At 45.7% G+C, this 20,815-nt stretch overlaps 1 protein-coding gene across 9 annotated transcripts in view; it reads right to left on the bottom strand.

The window, feature by feature from the left end:
• LOC138303538 (uncharacterized) overlaps positions 1-20,815 on the bottom strand; it is a 176,857-nt gene that overhangs the window by 78,366 nt on the left and 77,676 nt on the right. For 5 of the 9 annotated variants that reach the window (XR_011205410.1, XM_069242759.1, XM_069242761.1 and 2 more), the window contains one exon: positions 16,567-16,668. The exons of the other annotated variants lie outside the window; for them this stretch is intronic. Coding sequence is in view for 4 of the 5 variants with exons in the window: in XM_069242759.1 (XP_069098860.1) it covers positions 16,567-16,668 (102 nt within the window). In the remaining variant the exon portion in view is untranslated. The remainder of the gene's footprint in view (positions 1-16,566; positions 16,669-20,815) is intronic. 9 annotated transcript variants of the gene reach the window in all.

Here is a 20,815-nt window from a genome sequence, read left to right as displayed (position 1 = left end):
AAGAGTCACCTCAGCTCAGGACACCTTAGGGGCTGTCCTGACTGGGGGGTGACTCCTCCTTGTTTTTCTCATTATCTCCCTTGAACTTGCCGCCAAAAGTGGGGGCTGTGTCCAGGGGGCGGGCATCTCCACTATCTGGATTGCCCTGGGGCATTGTAACACGAAGCCTGAGCCTTTGAGGCTCACTGCTAGGTGCTACAGTTCATGCAGGGAGGAGGTGTGAAGCACCTCCACCCAGTACAGGCTTTGTTTCTGTCCTCAGAGAGCACAAAGGCCCTCACCACATGGGGTCAGAAACTCGTCTCTCAGCAGCAGGCTGGCACAGACCAGTCAGTCCTGCACTGAACAATTGGGTAAAATACAGGGGGCATCTCTAAGATGCCCTCTGTGTGTATTTTGTAATAAATCCAACACTGGCATCAGTGTGGGTTTATTATTCTGAGAAGTTTGATCCCAAACTTCCCAGTATTCAGTGTAGCCATTATGGAGCTGTGGAGTTTGTTTTTGACAAACACCCAGACCATAACCTTAATATGGCCACAACTGTACTTACAATGTCCAAGAATAGACTTAGACACTGTGGGGGCATATTGCTCATGCAGCTATGCCCTCACCTGTGGTATAGTGCACCCTGCCTTAGGGCTGTAAGGCCTGCTAGAGGGGTGACTTACCTATGCCACAGGCAGCATTTTGTGTGCATGGCATCCTAAGGGGAATGCCATGTCGACTTTGCCTTTTTCTACCCACCAACACACACAATCTACAGTGGCAGTGTGCATGTGTTAGGTGAGGGGGTCCCTTAGGGCGGCACAACATATGCTGCAGCCCTTGGGGACCTTCCCTGGTCACAGGGCACTTGGTAACACTGGTACCTTTCACAGGGGACTTGTCTGTGTGCCAGGGGTGTGCCAATTGTGGAAACAATGGTACATTTTAGGTGAAAGAACACTGGTGCTGGGGCCTGGTTAGCAGGGTCCCAGCACACTTCTCAGTCAAGTCAGCATCAGTATCAGGCAAAAAGTGGGGGCTAACTGCAACAGGGATCCATTTCCTTACAATCAGCAAATGTCAATAGTTTCATAAACTTCTACAGCTCTCTTCTTCCTTGAGCAGACATGCAGAAGTGAAAAACAGCAGTGCTGTGGGGAGTGGTGGGGGTCCTCAAAACAAAAGATCGCTGATTGTTGGACATGTGGCACAACAAAGGCAGTCTCTTTTTCAACAACCATCTTACTGATCAAGAATAAACCAGTGGACCTGGAGCCTCCCTGCGTTTGCTCTGTGACTGTAGAACCTGCAACTACCAGACTCCACCTTTGTGTGTGAGCTTTTAGTTCACTTTTTACCTGTATAAGTAAGCTTCCCCTCTGCCTGCCCAGTCGCACAGCGACACAGATGGAGGAGGCTAGAGCAGAAAATATGCATCTATACTTTCCCCTATGTGGTTCCCAGAAATACACAGGTAATACAGACTTTGTAGCCCAAAGGTATGATCATGTGTGTGTGTTTCAAGCACAGGATTATCAAGACCACACAGTATCAGTACACGTTAAGAAAGATATATCCTGAAAGAAACATCAATTCATTGAGATTTATATTTGAGCACTTTTGTTGTATCAAATGGAACCCCAATGCGGGCGGCATAAGCAGATGTGAAGGGCTTGCAAGCACTACCAGTACTGAAACCATTTCAGACTTGGAAGAGACCAGGAATCTCCAAAGCTAACATCAGTATCAGCTCCATCCTTGAAAGCTTGAAGAACCATCTTCTAGACACTTCCAATTCCAAACTTGTCCTGAATCACACCCGCAGAGTGTTCTTGCATTGACTGTTGTTTGCTCCACAATAAACATCCTGGGTAGAGAGCGTGGGGTAGAAAGTATGTTGTGGTATCTGTTCTGCATGAAAGGTAAAGACGGATGGGTTCTGAAAGTGGAAATGGACTCCTACTTCATTGTGATGCAGTGTTCTTGAAAGAAGTTTCTCTTCACTGCACTTCATGGATATAAGGCGGTGGCTAACTCTGGAACCAGCACATGCTTGGACAGGTTCCCATGTTCTTCACTCTACTTCCGTGGTCACTGTTCAAGTAATGTGTGTCTACAAGGCATGCAGTACTGACTCATGTCAAGGTGTAGCTTGAAATATGACTGTAATAAACACAGTGACTTATTTCACCTAGGCGTGATCCACCTGCCCTTGATGTTATGGTAGATGGCGTTTCTCCTTGTACCATACATGGGACTGCAAGTGTGTTCAGAGCAGCTACTTGAGTGACTGCTACGACTTACTGAATAGACACATCCAATACTTAAATTATGCTGCAGTACTCTAAATATTTTCTGAATTACACACAGTCTGTGTAATGTTTTCCTTTCAACTCAAGTCTGCTACTAAGCGTGAAGAACCTCAGTAGCTCCCATCAGTGACAAGACGGGGCAAGCAGGGAATGCTCTTTTCTCTCGTTAGTGTATTCACGCTTGGGATAAGACACACAACTGGTCCGCCAAGTTTCTAAAAAGATCTGGGTTGATCAATCCATCTGGGGTGGGGTCACCTTCACGTTTGCAATGTTATCTCAGCTGTACAAGGCTCCTTGCTGTAGCCAGTTGCCAGCAGTGCTGGCGGTGGATTGTTTACAGCTTCTGAAAGGACTGAATACACTCATTGCTTTTGCTGTGCTGTGAACTGTAGCCTCATCCATCTAGTCAGACAGCATAACAGTATTAATCTTAACACTACATGAGCTCCACAGACATGCGATGCTGCAAAGGGGCACAGCTTTAAACAGGGGTTGCCAATCAGGGTGCTTGAAAATGCAGACATGGATAGCCCAGGCCTAGGTAGGGACCCGGTGTAGTAAAGGACAGCAGGATGCCTCCGAGAGGCACAAGGGCAGCGAAACCTTCACAGTAAAGAAGGATGTCAACACCACGATCCCAAAAGTAGCATCTTGGTCCTGAAACCAGAGGGAGTAAGAAACCGTCAAGAGTGAGAAACCCATTGTGAACATTTATCAAAACACAATGATAGGGTCAAGCAAAGGTTACATGCGCTTCCCCACATGAGATGTCTCACACATCTTTGTGCACTTCAAACCATCCGATTAAAAAAAAAAAAAAAAAAAACACAAAATTTGTGCATGGACAAATGTTCTCCTGTACTGCCACAGCCCTAAACAAATGTGAACTCTCTACAGCCGCTTACAATAACACTACATGTTGGACTTCACCCCCTCGGCAGGGTCACCCCCAAAACGTTTTGCCTTCACCCCTCCTATTTTTTCTGAATTCGGTTTTGTTGGCCTTAGGACTCTGTGCACTTTATCACGGCTAACCAGTGCTGAAGTGCTTGTGCTCAGTCCCTAAAACATGGTAAAACTGGCACATTTATTTTACTTATAAGTTCCCAGAAAGGTGGTACACCATGTTGGAAAGTACCCTCTTTTTGGCCTGGTTACCCCCACTTTTTGCCTGCTGTCAGTATGCTTGGACTGTTTTCACTGGGATCCTGCTAACCAGGACCCCAGTGATTGTGCTCTCTCCCTCTAACTTTGGTTGCTTAGAACTTTGCACATCCCACAATGGGCATATTGGTGCCCCCATATAAGTCCCTAGTATATGGTACTCAGGGCATTGGGGCACCAGGGTTCCCCATGGGCTGCAGCATGTATTGTGCCACACCCATGAGACCCCATGCAAAATGTGTCTGGAGGCCTGCCATTGCAGCCTGCATGAAAAGGTGCATGCACCCTTTCACTGCAGGTCACTGCACCAGAGCACTGTAAGTCACCCCTCTGTAAGTCTCTCCTACCCCAGAGGGCAGGGGTCAGATACCAGTGTGTGAGGGTACCCCTGCATGAGCAGAGGTACTCCTACGAACTCCAGCTCCATTGCACTTGACTTCGTAAGTGGGGGGAAGCCATTTTACCCGTGTACTGGACATAGGTCACTCACTACCTGTGTCCAGCTACATAATGGTAACTCTGAACCTGGCATGTTTGGTATGGAAGTATCTGCGAGGTTAGGTCAAGTATAAGACGTCACATCCCACTCCTGATAGGTGGTGCCCCCGCTAGGTGAACAATCCCCTTTCCTGTGCTATCTAGGGTCTCCCCCTTGGGTGGGTCCTCAGATTCGGCATGCAAGATTCCAGCAGGACTCATCTACATCGTTGACTTCATCTTCTGGTCACTGGGACTGCAACTGGACCCTCCAGGAACCGACAATCTGCAACTACAGCGACGACTCCGCTCTGCAACATTGTTTCTCCGGCTTCTTCTAGCAACTGCAAAATTTCCCTGGCTGTGCATCCTCTGATGGTGGCAAGTCTTCAGCCTGCACAAGAAATAAGAAGGAATCTCTTTTGGAGTGAAGGCGTCACTCCCCTGCATCTGCAGGCACCAACTGCAGCGACGACCGGCTGCATGGGTCTGCTCTCCCCCACAACTGCGTGGATCCTGCATCACAGGTGGTATACCAGCTGTCCAACTTGGGAGACGGTAAGCCCTTGCCTCTCCTTGTCGGACATTACCCCTGTGCACTGTGACTCTTGCAGTTACGAAGGCTTGTTTGCTCCTCCTCCAAGGGATCTTCAGGCTCCGTGTAGCCCCAGCCTCCAGTTATCCTTCCTGCAAAGCACAGTCTCCTGCCTGTTGCTCCAGAGACGTGGGACTCCTCTTCAGGTGTGCTGTTTGGGCCTCAATGCGACTGCTAAGCCTGCTGCCAGTGAGCTGCCTGTGGGGGCTGCTTCCTCTTCTTGCCACTTTCCCCGGTGCTGAGGGTCGCCCTGGACTCCCCTCTTTGGGTTGGGTTTCCTGGACCTTGCTGGTCCACTTTAGTCTTGCAAACCTTCTGCTCCGTCTCTTGCATTTGCCAAGGCTTGTTGGTGGTTTTCCAGCACCACTAACCGACTGCATCTCAACCACCAATGTTGGACAATACTTGCATCACTTCTGGGACTTCTCTTCATCTCCTGCTGACCTTCTTCGTCCACCGTCAGCCTGCTCCTGCATCCACAGAAGGGTGGGTAGTGGCTCCTGCCACAACCGGACACTCCATCACAAACTGGACTTGGTCCTCTTCCTTTGTAGGTCCTCTTCTGTCAGGGTCCACCTTTGGGTTCTTCCAGTCTTGGTTGGGTCTTGCATAATCCTTTTCCAAAATCCTCCTGTTGGTTTTGGGGGAAACCAGGTACTTACATCTGCTCTCCTGGTCGCTGGGGGTCACTCTGGTACTCACCTCTTGGGGTTCCTAGTTCCTCCAGCTCCCTTCTACTGATTCCACTTCCTTGAGTGGGTGACTGCCTTTCCCATTCCACTTTTTTAGTATATGGATTGGCCATCCCCTAAGGCCCTCACTGTTTACCTATACTTTTGCCAATGCCTATTACTTTCAATGCTCTTTACTGATTGCTAATGTGTATACAATAGTGTGTTTATTTACCTCCAGTTGGGGGATTGCCTATTAAATATTCTAGTATTTGTGTTACTATGATAAAGTACCTTTATTTTTGTAACACTGTGTGGTTCTTTCATGTGTGATGGTGCTGTGTGACTATAGTGGTACTGCATAAGCTTTCCGTGTCCCCTAGATAAGTCTTGGCTGCTGTTCCACAGCTATCTCTAGAGAGCCCTTGCTTCGTAGACACCGCCTACACTTCACTACCTGGATACCTGGACATGGTATAAGTATAGGTGCTCACCACACACCAGGCCAGCCTCCTACACACCATATACCCGGGCCTGTAAATTAAATGCTACTAGTGGGCCTGCAGCACTTACTGTGTCACCCATTGAAGTAGCCCTTTAGTACATGCCCCAGGTCTGCCATTACAGCATGTATGCACTTTTGAGCTGCCAATTTGACTTGGCAAAATAACTCCCTTGCCAAGCCTTAAACTCCCCTTTTATTACATATAAGTCACATCCTAAGGTAGGCCCTAGGTAGCCCATAGGCCAGGGTGCATTGCTATTAAAAAGTTGGACATGTACTTTTAAATTTTAAATGTCCTCGTAGTGAAAAACTCACAAATGTGTTTTTCACTACTGTGAGGCCCACCTCTCCTATAGGATAACAGTGAGTTGCTTTATTACATTTAATAAATGCTAACTTGATTGGGAGCAGGTCAGGAATTCTTGTTTGGTGTCTGAGAAATTGTAATTTAAAATGGTAAACTCAGATTTTTTTTTTAAGTTACAAAAGACTCCACACCACTTCATTGTTTAGCCAGCCAAATTGGAGCCAGGGCAGAGGGAGCAGGAAACTCAAAGCACTTCAAAGGGAATTCTCTAGAAACTTCTCCTGCTTCAAATAAGGCACAAGGTATAAAATTTGAACCTTTAGACACTCTTGAATTCACTTTCTGAGCCTGCGGAAGAACTCTCAGAGGACTACCTGTTGCTGTAGCCTGGTGTGTACTTCAGAAAACTTCTCTGCCGCGCCTGGAAGGGTTGCTTTGATGCCTGAAACCTGCCTTGAACCTTCAGAGGGCTGCCCTGCTGCTATAGCCCAGGACTACCAGGGTGACTTGAAGGGCTAGTCGGCTGGCCTCCTGATCATAGCCTCAGGGACAGAAAAGGCTCCAATCATCTTGAACCCGCACCTGGACCTAGCCTGAGTGGTGCTCAAGGTGCCCAGAAAGCCAAAATCTCAAACCTGGGACTTAAAACATTTTTGGCTAAAAAACTGCTCTGAGTACAGAAAGGAGAACGGGGCCAACCTGCAGCTTTCCTTTGCAGAAGGGCTATCCTGCCTTGTGGAGCACTTTTTGAAGTCCGAACGTGGAAAGCGTCTACTGCCTTACCCGCACCTCTACCTTGTGCTTCTACCTTGTAAGAACATTTTTTTTTTTTTTTACAAATTTCTTCTAAGCCGGAAGGAAAGTGCCATCCGGGACCAATCCACTTTTTCCATCTGACTCGTGCTCCATCACGTTTGGCTATAGTTTTCAACTTTGATCCAGTCTCGCACAACTAGATGACTGGGTTTTTGTTAATTTGGTGGCAAATACTTTACTTAAACCTACTCTCTTATTGTAAATTGGTGACAGATTTGTCTTATGTTTTTTTTTTTACCTTATTACTGTTTGTGTGCTGCATAAAAACTTTACGCATTGCCTCTAAGTTGAGCCTGACAATTTCTGCCAAGCTACCAGAGGGTTAAGCAGTGGTTAATTTAGTGACTCTTGTAGTTCACCCTTCTAGAGATTGTGGCTTTTGCATGAACAAGGTTAACATCCCACTTAACTACTTTCTCACACACAAAAATTGGTCTGAGGGAGAGATCCAAAAAGATATTCCTACGAAAGAACCTTCTCATTCATTAAAGCTTGACACCCCCCTTCAATCCCCACCAGATCAGAGAAACAACATCTTAATGACAGCAAAGCACATTCAGGCAAGCTGTAATTTTCAATGTCAAAGGGCCTTCAAGCCTCAGAAACATTCCTAAAACGTCAAAAAATAAACACTCAAACTCTACCCTAGCAAAGGACAAGAAGCTCTGGAAGGACGGAGTGTGGCAATCTCTCATTGTAGAGAATACTGGATCAACAGAAATCATATGGACCGAAATACAGTCCTCAACAGTAATAGAAACTACACTAAACCTGACAGATGAGGAAACAGGATAGCAAAACACCCATTATACCCTCCCTTCCTACAACATCAGAAAATATGCCAATGTCAGAGAGAATGCACATAACAGCTAAGCTTCAACACCCACACCAATGAGAGGGAACACTGCCACCATGAAGAACGACGTAAACCTCCCACTGGTACATGTGGGTCACCCTCCTCAGAAAGTCCACATCAGCACTAATGAAAATGTCACTTACCCAGTGTACATCTGTTCGTGGCATCAGTCGCAGTAGATTTGCATGTTCTGCAATAGCTCGCCATCTGGTTTTGGGCCGGAGTGTTACAAGTTGTTTTTCTTCGAAGAAGTCTTTCGAGTCACGGGACCGAGTGACTCCTCCTTTTGTCTCCATTGCGCATGGGCGTCGACTCCATCTTCGATTGTTTTTCCCCGCAGAGGGTGAGGTAGGAGTTGAATTGTAGTAATAGTGCCCATGCAATGGAGTGACTAAGTATGCACCTATTTAAGGTTGAGATGATACATATATAAATAATTGAAGGTAACTTCCAAACTGCTACAGGCTCCCGGGGAGGCGGGTGGGCACATGCGAATCTACTGCGACAGATGCCACGAACAGATGTACACTGGGTAAGTGACATTTTCAGTTCGATGGCATCTGTCGCTGTAGATACGCATGTTCTGCAATAGACTAGTAAGCAGTTATTTCCCCAAAAGCGGTGGATCAGCCTGTAGGAGTGGAAGTAGTCTGAAATAATGTCCTTAATACAGCTTGACCTACTGTGGCTTGTTGTGCGGATAACACGTCTACACAGTAGTGCTTGGTGAATGTGTGAGGCGTAGACCATGTGGCTGCCTTACATATTTCTTGCATTGGGATGTTTCCTAGAAAGGCCATGGTAGCACCTTTCTTTCTGGTTGAGTGTGCCCTTGGTGTAATGGGCAGCTGTCGTTTAGCTTTAAGGTAGCAGATTTGGATGCATTTAACTATCCATCTGGCTATACCTTGTTTTGAAATTGGGTTTCCTGCATGAGGTTTTTGAAATGCAATAAAGAGTTGTTTAGTCTTTCTGATGTTCTTTGTTCTGTCAATGTAATACATTAATGCTCTTTTGACATCTAATGTATGTAGTGCCCTTTCAGCTACGGTATCTGGCTGTGGAAAGAACACTGGAAGTTCCACTGTTTGATTTAGATGGAACGGTGAAATAACCTTTGGCAAAAATTTAGGATTGGTCCTTAGGACGACTTTATTTTTGTGTAGTTGTATAAAAGGTTCCTGTATAGTAAACGCCTGAATCTCGCTTACTCTTCTCAGGGAAGTAATGGCGATGAGAAATGCCACCTTCCAGGTTAGGAACTGTATGTCGCAGGAGTGCATGGGTTCAAAAGGTGGACCCATAAGTCTAGTTAGGACAACATTTAGGTTCCATGAAGGAACAGGTAGTGTTCTTGGTGGTATAATTCTCCTAAGGCCCTCCATGAATGCTTTAATGACTGGTATTTTATATAGGGAAGTTGAATAGGTAGTCTGCAGGTATGCAGATATTGCTGCAAGGTGAATCTTAATGGAAGAGAAAGCTAGGTTAGATTTTTGTAAGGGAAGCAAGTAACCCACTACATGTTCTGGAGTTGTGTGTAATGGTTGTATTTGATTAATATGGCAGTAGCAAACAAACCTCTTCCATTTACTTGCATAGCAGTGCCTGGTGGATGGCCTTCTTGCTTGTTTTATGACTTCCATACATTCTTGGGTAAGTTGTAAGTGTCCGAATTCTAGGATTTCAGGAGCCAGATTGCTAGATTCAGCGATGCTGGATCTGGGTGTCTGATCTTTTGGTTGTGCTGTGTCAACAGATCTGGCCTGTTGGGCAATTTGATGCAGGGTACCACTGATAGGTCTAGCAGCGTTGTGTACCAGGGTTGCCTTGCCCAAGTTGGTGCTATCAATATGAGTTTGAGTTTGCTTTGACTGAGTTTGTTTACCAGGTAAGGAAGGAGAGGGAGAGGAGGAAAAGCGTAAGCAAATATCCCTGACCAGTTCATCCATAGGGCATTGCCTTGGGATTGTTTGTGTGGGTATCTGGATGCGAAGTTTTGGCATTTTGCGTTCTCCCTTGTCGCAAACAAGTCTATCTGAGGTGTTCCCCAGAGTTTGAAATAAGTGTTCAGTATTTGGGGGTGAATTTCCCATTCGTGGACCTGTTGGTGATCTCGAGAGAGATTGTCTGCGAGTTGATTTTGTATCCCTGGTATAAACTGTGCAATTAGGCGAATTTGGTTGTGAATTGCCCAATGCCAAATTTTTTGTGCTAGCAGGCTTAACTGCGTGGAGTGCGTCCCTCCCTGCTTGTTTAGATAATACATTGTTGTCATGTTGTCTGTTTTGACGAGAATGTATTTGTGAACTATTATTGGTTGGAAAGCTTTTAGTGCTTGAAAAACTGCTAGAAGTTCTAGGTGATTGATATGCAGTTTTGTTTGATGTACGTTCCATTGTCCTTGTATGCTGTGTTGATTGAGGTGTGCTCCCCACCCTGTCATGGAAGCATCTGTTGTTATTACGTATTGTGGCACAGGGTCTTGGAAAGGCCGCCCCTTGTTTAAATTTATGTTGTTCCACCACAGAAGCGAGAGGTAAGTTTGGCGGTCTATTAACACCAGATCTAGAAGGTGACCCTGTGCTTGAGACCACTGTGATGCTAGGCATTGTTGTAAGGGCCTCATGTGCAGTCTTGCGTTTGGGACAATGGCTATGCATGATGACATCATGCCTAGGAGTTGTAATACCATCTTTGCCTGTATCTTTTGTGTTGGATACATGCGTTGTATGATGGTGTTGAAATTTTGAATTCTTTGTGGACTTGGAGTGGCTACTCCTTTTGATGTGTCTATTATGGCTCCCAGGTATTGTTGTACCTTGCGTGGCAGAATTTTGGATTTTGTGAAATTGACGGTGAACCCTAGTTTGAAGAGGGTTTGTATGATATGATTTGTGTGATTTGAGCACTCTATTAACGAATGGGCCTTGATTAGCCAGTCGTCTAGATATGGGAACACATGTATTTGCTGCCTTCTTATGTGTGCTGCGACCACTGCTAGACATTTGGTAAAGACTCTTGGTGCGGTTGTTAATCCGAAAGGCAGTACCTTGAATTGGTAATGTATTCCTTTGAATACAAACCTTAGGTATTTCCTGTGCGATGGGTGTATTGGTATATGGAAATAAGCATCCTTGAGGTCTAAAGTTGCCATGTAGTCGTGCAGTTTTAGCAATGGCAATACTTCTTGTAGTGTGACCATGTGGAAGTGGTCTGATTTGATGAAAGTGTTCACTACTCTGAGGTCTAGGATTGGTCTCAGCGTTTTGTCCTTCTTTGGTATCAGAAAGTACAGTGAGTAAACTCCTGTGTTTATTTGTGTGTTTGGCACTAATTCGATTGCATTCTTTTGCAATAGTGCCTGCACTTCTATCTCCAGGAGATTGGAATGGTGTGTTGTTAAATTTTGTGCTTTTGGTGGTATGTTTGGAGGGAATTGTAGAAATTCTATGCAATAACCATGTTGGATAATTGCTAGAACCCAAGTGTCTGTAGTGATTTCCTCCCATGCTTTGTAATAATGACCTATTCTTCCCCCCACTGGTGTTGTGTGGAGGGGGTGAGTGACATGTGAGTCATTGTTTAGTAGTAGGGGTTTTGGGGCTTTGAAATCTCCCTCTATTTCTAGGGAATTGCCCTCCTCTATATTGTCCCCGAAAACCTCCTCTATACTGTCCCTGGTAAGTGGACGGTGTTGCTTGTGAGGTGCTGGCTTGTGTGCTTTGACCCCGAAACCCCCCTCGAAAGGGCGTTTTACGGAATGTGCTGTAATTCCCTCTGCTCTGCGGGGAGTAGAGTGCGCCCATGGCTTTGGCAGTGTCTGTATCTTTTTTGAGTTTCTCAATCGCTGTGTCCACTTCTGGACCGAACAGTTCTTTTTCATTAAAAGGCATATTGAGAACTGCTTGTTGAATCTCTGGTTTAAATCCAGACGTTCGGAGCCATGCATGCCTTCCGATAGTTACAGATGTATTAATTGTCCGTGCAGCTGTATCTGCAGCGTCCATGGAGGAACGTATCTGGTTGTTGGAGATGGTCTGTCCCTCCTCAACCACTTGTTTTGCCCTATTTTGGAAGTCTTTGGGCAGATGTTCAATGAGATGTTGCATCTCGTCCCAGTGGGCTCTGTCATAGCGCGCAAGTAGTGCCTGGGAGTTCGCGATGTGCCACTGGTTTGCAGCTTGTGCTGCGACTCTCTTACCAGCTGCATCGAACTTGCGGCTTTCTTTATCTGGGGGTGGTGCATCTCCAGATGTGTGAGAGTTGGCCCTTTTCCTAGCTGCTCCTACAACAACAGAGTCTGGTGGCAGCTGTGTTGTGATGAAAACCGGGTCCGTAGGAGGCGGCTTATACTTTTTTTCCACCCTTGGTGTGATTGCCCTACTTTTGACCGGGTCCTTAAATATGTCTTTTGCGTGCCGGAGCATACCAGGGAGCATAGGCAGGCTTTGGTAGGAGCTGTGGGTGGAGGAGAGTGTGTTGAACAAGAAATCATCCTCGACCTGTTCTGAGTGGAGGCTTACGTTGTGAAATTGTGCTGCTCTAGCCACCACCTGAGAGTATGCAGTGCTGTCTTCTGGTGGAGATGGTTTTGTAGGGTATGCCTCTGGGCTGTTATCTGACACTGGGGCGTCGTATAGGTCCCATGCGTCCTGATCTTGGTCACCCTGGCTCATGGTGGTGTGAGCTGGGGAGTGTGATGGCGTTTGTGCTGGTGAAACGTTAATCACGGGCGGAGGAGAGGGTGGTGGTGTAACTCTTTTCACCACTTTTGGTTGTGGTGCTTGTTCCGTCTGGAACTCCAACCTTCTCTTTCTCCTAATGGGGGGAAGGGTGCTTATTTTTCCTGTTCCCTGCTGAATGAAGATACGCTTTTGCGTATGGTCCACATCAGTTGCTTGTAGCTCTTCCTCAAACCTATGCTTTTGCATTTGGGAGGTTAGCGAGTGCTCTTCTGTATAAGAGCCTGAAGCTGGGTCGCTTGCAGTTTGTTTCGGCATCGAAACTCTGTCTGCATGTTTTTTCGGCTCCGAGGTGACTTTTTTCCTTTTCGGGGCCGAAACCTCTCGGCGTCGATCTGTTTCGGTGCCGCTGTCTCGGCGTCGAGACGTGTCCACACCGGCATCTCGGTGTCGAGGCTTGTCTCCAGCACTTTCTCGGTCCCGAGAAGGCTGCGTGCCGGTGTCTCGACCGGAGTCGGACGATCTCGGCACTGTTTGGGCCTTTTTCGGTGCCGACGGTCGGTCACCGAATTTATGGGTCGAGCCATGGCCTGGTGGCAGTGGCGTCCCCTGGGCCTTGTAAATGTTTCTTTGTGTGGTTTTCGACGTCTTACTCACGGTTTGTGTATCGTCGAATCCTTCGGAGTCTGAGTCTTGGATCGAGAAGGTACCTTCCTCTTCTTGTTCCTCGAACTCCCGTTGGGCTGTCGGTGCGGACGCCATTTGAAGTCTTCTGGCTCGACGGTCTCGGAGTGTTTTTCGGGACCGGAACGCACGACAGGCCTCGCAGGTGTCTTCGCTGTGCTCAGGTGACAGGCACAGGTTGCAGACCAAGTGTTGGTCTGTGTAGGGGTATTTATTGTGGCATTTGGGGCAGAAACGGAACGGGGTCCGTTCCATCGGCGTTCTTCAGCACGCGGTCGGGCCGACCAGGCCCCCGACGGAGGATCGAAAAACTACCCCGAAGGGCACCGGAGCTCTTCGATCTTCGATGCGGTGTGGAATCTAAGTACGCCGATCCCGAACGCAACAATACCGACGAAAATCTTCCGAAATTAACTATTTTTTCCGTTCCGAAACTCGGAGCGACAGGAACACGTCCGAACCCGATGGCGGAAAAAAAACAATCGAAGATGGAGTCGACGCCCATGCGCAATGGAGACAAAAGGAGGAGTCACTCGGTCCCGTGACTCGAAAGACTTCTTCGAAGAAAAACAACTTGTAACACTCCGGCCCAACACCAGATGGCGAGCTATTGCAGAACATGCGTATCTACAGCGACAGATGCCATCGAACCTTAAGATTCCCCAAGGCCCTAACAACAGCTCCCTCCACATGTTGCCTTAAGATGCAAAGAACGTAGCCAAACAATATTGTGAATGTTAGGGTATTTTTTATTAAATAATACTTTATTTAAATGCGTTTTATTGAGCATAACCAGGCTTCAGTGGACAGTGACGAAGCCAAAGGCAGCCTGCATTAATATTCGTTTTGCTGTGATAAAAAGTATGACTTCTACAATTGCACAAATTAGTTTCCTACGGGCATGTTCTTTTCTCCCGTGTTCTCTCAATTTAAAAAAATATGGAAAATAGAGTTAATTATCATGGTGATGCTTTTCTAGTGTTAAAATGTATTCAGTCTTGTCCCTTGAGAAGGAAGCCATGTGGTGAGTGTTCCTGTATTTGCAACATATTCCAGGTCCTTCGTCCAGGTCTGCTCGAAGCAGCGCACGGTGTAGAGTTTGTACTTCTGGTACAAATGTCGCATTATTATTTCCCATTTCTTATGTATCATTATGTATGCAAAGTAGGTGTTCCAAAATGATTCTTGTTTCATGTATTAAGTTTAAACGAGTGATGACTTATTCTTAGCCCTATAATCTCACTTCACACCATGCGGAGTGTGCCTTTCACGGTCAGAAAGTCTATATAATGTTCCCTCTTAATGAAACTGCTAGACTTCTCTCACTTTCTGAACTGCAGCTGCCTAGTTAGCCTGTTTATTGATTTATAGTTTGTCTTCCCTTGAATTTCAGCTGAGCCGTTTTATGCTATTCTTTTGCTTAACTATATTTTGGTTCCACCTATTTCCCTGCTTTAGAGGATAATCTTATGTTATTTCCTCTTGCAATTGGCTTTATTTGATGCATTACTGATGCTGATTATGAGTCTAAGTATTTTTACCTTCTGTAATAAACCTTTATGGTTTTGACTTTGAGTTTTGTCTTGTAAGTTTTTTTTTTATTGTCCTAGGGCTGAATTCCTGTGGGACTCACAAGGCCCCAAACCTGAGTCTTAACACTTCTACCTTTTTAGTTAAAGTACTGGCCAATCTATAATTCACTACATAAAAAGAGCAAAACTTAAAATGTTTACCTAAATAACATGACAACTGCAAACTCGCTTTTCCAAGAAAAAAACAGGAAGAATAATCCTCAGCGCTCTAGCTAATCCTCACCACTCTAGTTTACCAAACACCCTAACCAAGAAAGAACAATCCACAACACACACGCACAAATGGCCGATCGAACAAAATAAGGGAAATCCTAACAAAATCCCTAAAGTGATACAGTACAAAACCTAGTCTCACAAGGTGGTCAGCAACCCTATAACCTTATACTGCAAAAAATCTCAGAGTCTACTATCTTGACCACTTTTAACAGCATGCTGCACAACTGCAGGTCAGCTGCAGTACACACAAGAGAAACAGGAGCGACTTGTCTTACAAAAGACTTTTGCCTCCTTACGGTGAAGGAGACATGACATAACCCCACCGGCAACCCACAAGGCTTTAACACCCTTATATGCACAGAGAACATAGACAGAGGAGTGGTGATGGTTGCACCAATTACAAAAAGCAGCTCAAATGCAAAATAATCTTGAGAAAACGAATTTCAATACTTCCATTGTCTATAGGCATAATTAACACCAGCAAGCAACACACTAATATACGTGAACATTACACGCCACCCCTGGGTAATACAGTTTGCGCGGGAGGAGTTTATGGGACATACAATACCAAACAATATCTGCAAGTATATTTTTTGTGTGTGAAGGAGAGGAGACTGCCTTACTGGTGAAGACTGCGACAGCAGCAATGACCTGACTGGACCCCTCTCTGCCTTTGATACAATCGAACTTCCCATCTTGGCCATCAGATTGTGCTAGGCTGGTATTCGAGATCGCGAATCCACCCTCTGATATGCAGGGTCCCCCAGGGTTTGTATCCAAATTCTACTTTGTTTTTCTAAATGTGGCCTCTCAAGTGCATCTATTTGTTTAGCTGAATATATCTTTTATTCCTATGACGACAGACAAATTGCAGTAGAAACAATGATGGTGTGAGATTTCAATTTCATACCTATCTTTCATCATAACATGCTAGATGCAAAACAAAATTACTCATATTAAACAAGGACTAGTGTTGATCCTGGGGTAAAAGGCATACCATGTGGACAGTCAACTGGTGACACACATTTAGAATGTGACTATTTACTAAGGTCAGAAATGTGAGTTTGGGTAGGCCGAGATCTTGTAGTTATCTCAGATATATCAAATCTCATCCACCTGATTTCTACTATTTAAAATATTGTGCCACTGGAGCTTTGTAGAATAATGGTGCAAACAGCCATTTTGGCTACTCTATATATCTTGGCTTCCGTATACCACCTGAATAGACTCCAACATATTCAGTATGTGCTGCTAGACTGATCTTCCTGCACGTGATATTGTCTTCAGTATCTGACGTTCTTGAAAAGCCATAATGGATTACCCTGGAAAGCTTGGTTCTGTTCAAGCCCATAAGCTTCCATCAATAATGGCCCAGTGTCTGAGAGGCCCGACTACAGCTCTTACCTCAGGTTCCAAATTCCTACTGAAATCTTCTTCTTCTAGATGCTCCTAAATGGATGGGAGATTTTCCCTGCGGTGACTGCTAACATGTCACACGTTTTTCTGTTCTATTTGCGATGGAACACAGATCACCGTTCATTTAGTCAGATAATATGTTTCTCTACAAGGCTATCTTTCTTCTCAGCATCAGGACAAACACAAGTATAGAACTGTTATTTGTAAAGCTAAATCAAAGTAATCAAGAAATGGTCATTATGTTTTCAGAGCACAAAAAATCCAGAAACTCCTTCTGACCTGGTCTGGGATAATCACTTCTCATGCTTGGGTCTTCCTCTTGGGGGTTTGTTAAAGGGTGATTTTCTTCTCCGTCCTTTCCAAAGGAATTACCATGGTCACCTGTCAATTACAGAGAACAACCTCTGGCACGCGTATTCTCACAATAATCTGGGTCTTTTCCTTCTAATATTCTAACGAGTAACAGGAATAATCAGGTGAAAACAGATATTAAAATGGAAAATGATTTTGTATTTAGCAGAGATTTACTCATAAACGAACTAAAAGACAAGTGAACCATCTGCTGCATTATCACTTCCTGCTTGACATGGTGGACTAACGTCTCTCCTTTATGCTGCCATCTTGAAGAACAAGTTACTTACATTTGGTAGATTTCTTTCTGGTGGATATTCTATCTAACTACAGATATCTCATCTTAAAATGTCCACCAGGTGCGAAACTGGGTCAGAGGGCCAGTGCAGAACTGCCTAAGGTGGGGAGTTTTTGGAGTGGACTTAAACCAAAAAGTCAAAAGGGCGAGTCGTCTTTTTGCACCACATGGCTTTTAATGCAATAGTGAATAGCGAACATAGGCATCAATGGCCACGTTGCAGCGTGGCAGGTATACCCAACACATAGTGATAGCAGCCTTGGCCCTGATGGAATGGCTCTCAGATCCTGTGGGGGGACCTCCTGGCCAGTGCACACAGACCACTATTGTAGGAAGCTGGCTCTGTATATACTATATCAAGATGAGCTATAGTGTGCAGCGTCCAGAGGTTCCCCAGAGGCTTAACAGAGGCTAAAGTAGGTAATACTAATGCTCTCTTTTGTGGTAGTGTCGTCGAGCAGATAACTTATCAGTGCAAAGCATCTGTGTACACACACAGACAATAGGAGAAGCACACACCCAATGACTCAACTCCCGATCAATGGTTATTATTTAGAAAAAATATATTTTGTTAATTTATTTCTAGAACCACAAGATTCAAGTTGCTGGTAAGTATTTCAATAGATTTGTATTTCACACATATATCAATAATAACTTTGTTTGAAATCAATAAATTATACAGTTTTTAAGCTGGACACCCAAAAAGATTTATGATTTTACATTGATCGTTCTAAGGACTATTGTATGGATGATCAGCTTGTGGGGTTTTCTTGAGCAAAAAAAGGGAAGGCTGTGCAGAAGACCTGATAAAGTCTCTCCTCCTGTTTCGAGGGATGTTGAAGGGAAACAACTGTTCTGTTCGTGGTCGATGTGGCAACCACCAATGGCTTTGCTCCAGTGGAGGCATCAAGCCCTCTGGCATTTTATAAGATATAAGGCATCAGCTGTACAATGAGGAGGGAGGGACCATCATCCTGACCATCATGCATCCTGAGGCCCACCCTGTCCTGGAACAGAATCAACCAGAATCAAAAAGAAGTGGAGCCTCTGATGACAGCAGCGTTGCACGAGAGGCACTGGATTAGAGTCCAGCTGCATGATAACTGGTTGCACGTCTGTTATTTCGCAGTGTGACATCAGTGGTGCTTGGTCTGACTTAATTCAGATTACAAAATGGGCACTAAGGCCAGATCATCAACCAGTATTAGGGCTGGGACTGGCACGGATCTCGGGCAGGAGTAGAGTCTGTACCAGAGGTGACATGGGACCAATACCAGGTCCCACCGTGACAGGCATCGCTGGGGAAAGACCTGCTGGCAGCAAGAAGGCAGGAGGCCCAGTGGTTTCCTGAGCCCCAAAGGCAAGCCAGAGGGCACATGAAGTGCACAAAAGATTTGTAGCATGGCCTCTTTGAAGGCATTGATCTACAGCGGGGTCCACAATGGTCTGGTTCACTCCCGGCATGTCGGGACTAACTGAGGTATCAATTTAGTGACTGGTGACCTCGAGGGAACATGACTCAAATCTTGAAACCTTGTGTCTTCTCTCTGGAGTCAAAGTGGCGGGATGGGGTTGAGTCTCTGCTTTTCTTTCTTATGATTGCGCTTGGACTTTGACTTAACTGACGATTCTGAGTGGGAAGTAGACAGGTTGCGAGAGCAGCCCTGTGAATTGGCCTGCGACTTGGAGTGGGACCTGCATGAAGATCACAACTTATGTTTGGCGATGTACAACTTCCTCTCTCGGTCTCAAATCATCTTTGGCCACATTAGGGCGCTTTTGTCACACAACTTGTAGTCTTATTCTTAGCCCAGACTCCAAAGGGATAGCCAGTGAGAGCCCTTTACTGACAACTGCTTCCTGCAGCTGAGGCACAGCTTGAATCCTGATGATTTAGGTAATGCCATCATTTACTAGCACGCAGTTTAAAAAGTGTGTGCCTTGATGCAGTTTTTGTTATCCACTTGGCCTGCCTTTCTCCCAGCTGCCTTTGAGTTTATGCTGAGCAGCCACAACCCTATTAACAGTTGACACTGTACAATTCCTCTGCCAAACAAGAAAGAAGCGCATCCACCTTGCATGGGAAAGCTCCACCGGTGAGCCAGGAGTTTGGTGGTGTGGAGTATTAGTTTCCCCCGGTGGTGCAGTCATGATGAACGGGCAACAGTTAAAGGGGCACTCTCTGCAGCGCCACACTTTGCCTTGGCAATGAAGAGCAGCCACTGCTGCAATGTTTAGGTTATCAACAGCATTGTGCTTCAGAACCCTATACAGAATCCATATGGGCAGGTCCCAGAGTAGCAGCGTCCCCTGGTCTTAAGTTTAGTTAGCTTCAGTCCTAACCAACAACACCAGAGAACTCCATCTAGCCACGGAAAATGGCCGAAACAATCTCAAGGCCCAGTTGTGGCAAGCAAACGCATTCAGCGAACATGGGTGCACTGACTCATCACAGGAGCTTGCAGGGCTGTTATCCCTGTGGACGTAGGACTTCAGGTATCGCCTTGATGGACCTTTCTTCAACTCTTTTTCTCAGCCGAGCTCAGCTTTTGTTTAGTCACTCTCCTACTGCAGAAACACTTCCAGCACTCTCTGTCAGCAGCAAGGTGAAGATCCTCCCCCTTAAGGCAGGTCCTCAGCACTTTTAGCAGTATTCTTTGGGCCTGGTGGCCAGAGATACCAGCTCTCGAGCGCAGACGTTTCTCCATCGCACTGCTAGGATGTTGCATGGGAACCGGTCAGTGAGAGTTCCTGCAACATACATTGACTTGGGCTTTCAGGCCAAAATGTATACATTTCCAGAAACAGTTTATGTATGGTTCTGGCTCTATTATTTCTCAACAAACCAAGCGGCAGTCTATGTTTTGGGAAATAGGATGGTGGTATGGGGCTCTAGGTCTCCAGAGAAACCTAAACCACTGGCATATACGAGACAGAGGTGTTGTGCTGTATTAATTATCAAGCTGAAGGAAATAATATTTCTTTAGGAACACAGCAAACTATCCCTGTCTCCTGTCCTCATTTACAACGGATCTCAGGAATGCTTCGGAAGAGCCCAACAATACAAACCACCTGCGTACCGGGCTACCTCCATCAGCCATCTTGTACACCATCGACTGAGACAATCCAGAAAAGATCCTTGTTTGCCATCGCTCAGCTGTAGCACACACACTCAATGATCATCATCTCACATACATACTGAACACTTACACACGCAATATTAATATACAACTGGATGACTAGAAGGACCCAGTTGTAGATGGGAAGCACAGTTTAAACAGGAGGGAGCGTACACAACTCTCCATGTGCAGGGCAGGTGAATAAAAAAGATCTGTTCTGCCACTACAATACAACGCTGCCACTAGCTGGAGCGTCCAAGGCAACAATGCTTCATAACAGCAGCATCACATAAGAGCCACGGTTGGGTTTTCCCGATATTAATGCCTACATACAGGCACCCAACTTCGACCCGCAACGAACTGGAACCACAATGAACCACAATCAAAATGGCAAAGGTTGGATCGTTGTGAAGCAGATTTTCTCACTAGTCACAATGCAACACCTCCCATGGCCATCGTTTAGCGCTAGAGGGACACCAGGCACTCTTCTAACCACATCAGGGATATTGTTAGAGTACTGGCAACAACTCACACAGAAGCCAGGACCCATTAACTTTCCCTCTCTGAAGTCCCTGATTACACAAAACACTGACTTTATGCCTGCATTCTTGACCCAGGCTTCAAACCATGGAATAACAAGTACCCTTGATTGCTGGGGGGAATCTCTTTTTAGATGGGGTGTTAGATACTAGCCTTTGCCCAAGCAGTATTGAAAGAAGTCGACTATCAACACCTCAACAAAAAAAAAACCTCACAGAAC

This window comes from Pleurodeles waltl, chromosome 7 (genome assembly GCF_031143425.1).
Source record: "Pleurodeles waltl isolate 20211129_DDA chromosome 7, aPleWal1.hap1.20221129, whole genome shotgun sequence".
NCBI classification, from domain to species: Eukaryota; Metazoa; Chordata; class Amphibia; order Caudata; family Salamandridae; genus Pleurodeles; species Pleurodeles waltl.
This window is presented reverse-complemented; position numbering and strand designations above follow the sequence as displayed.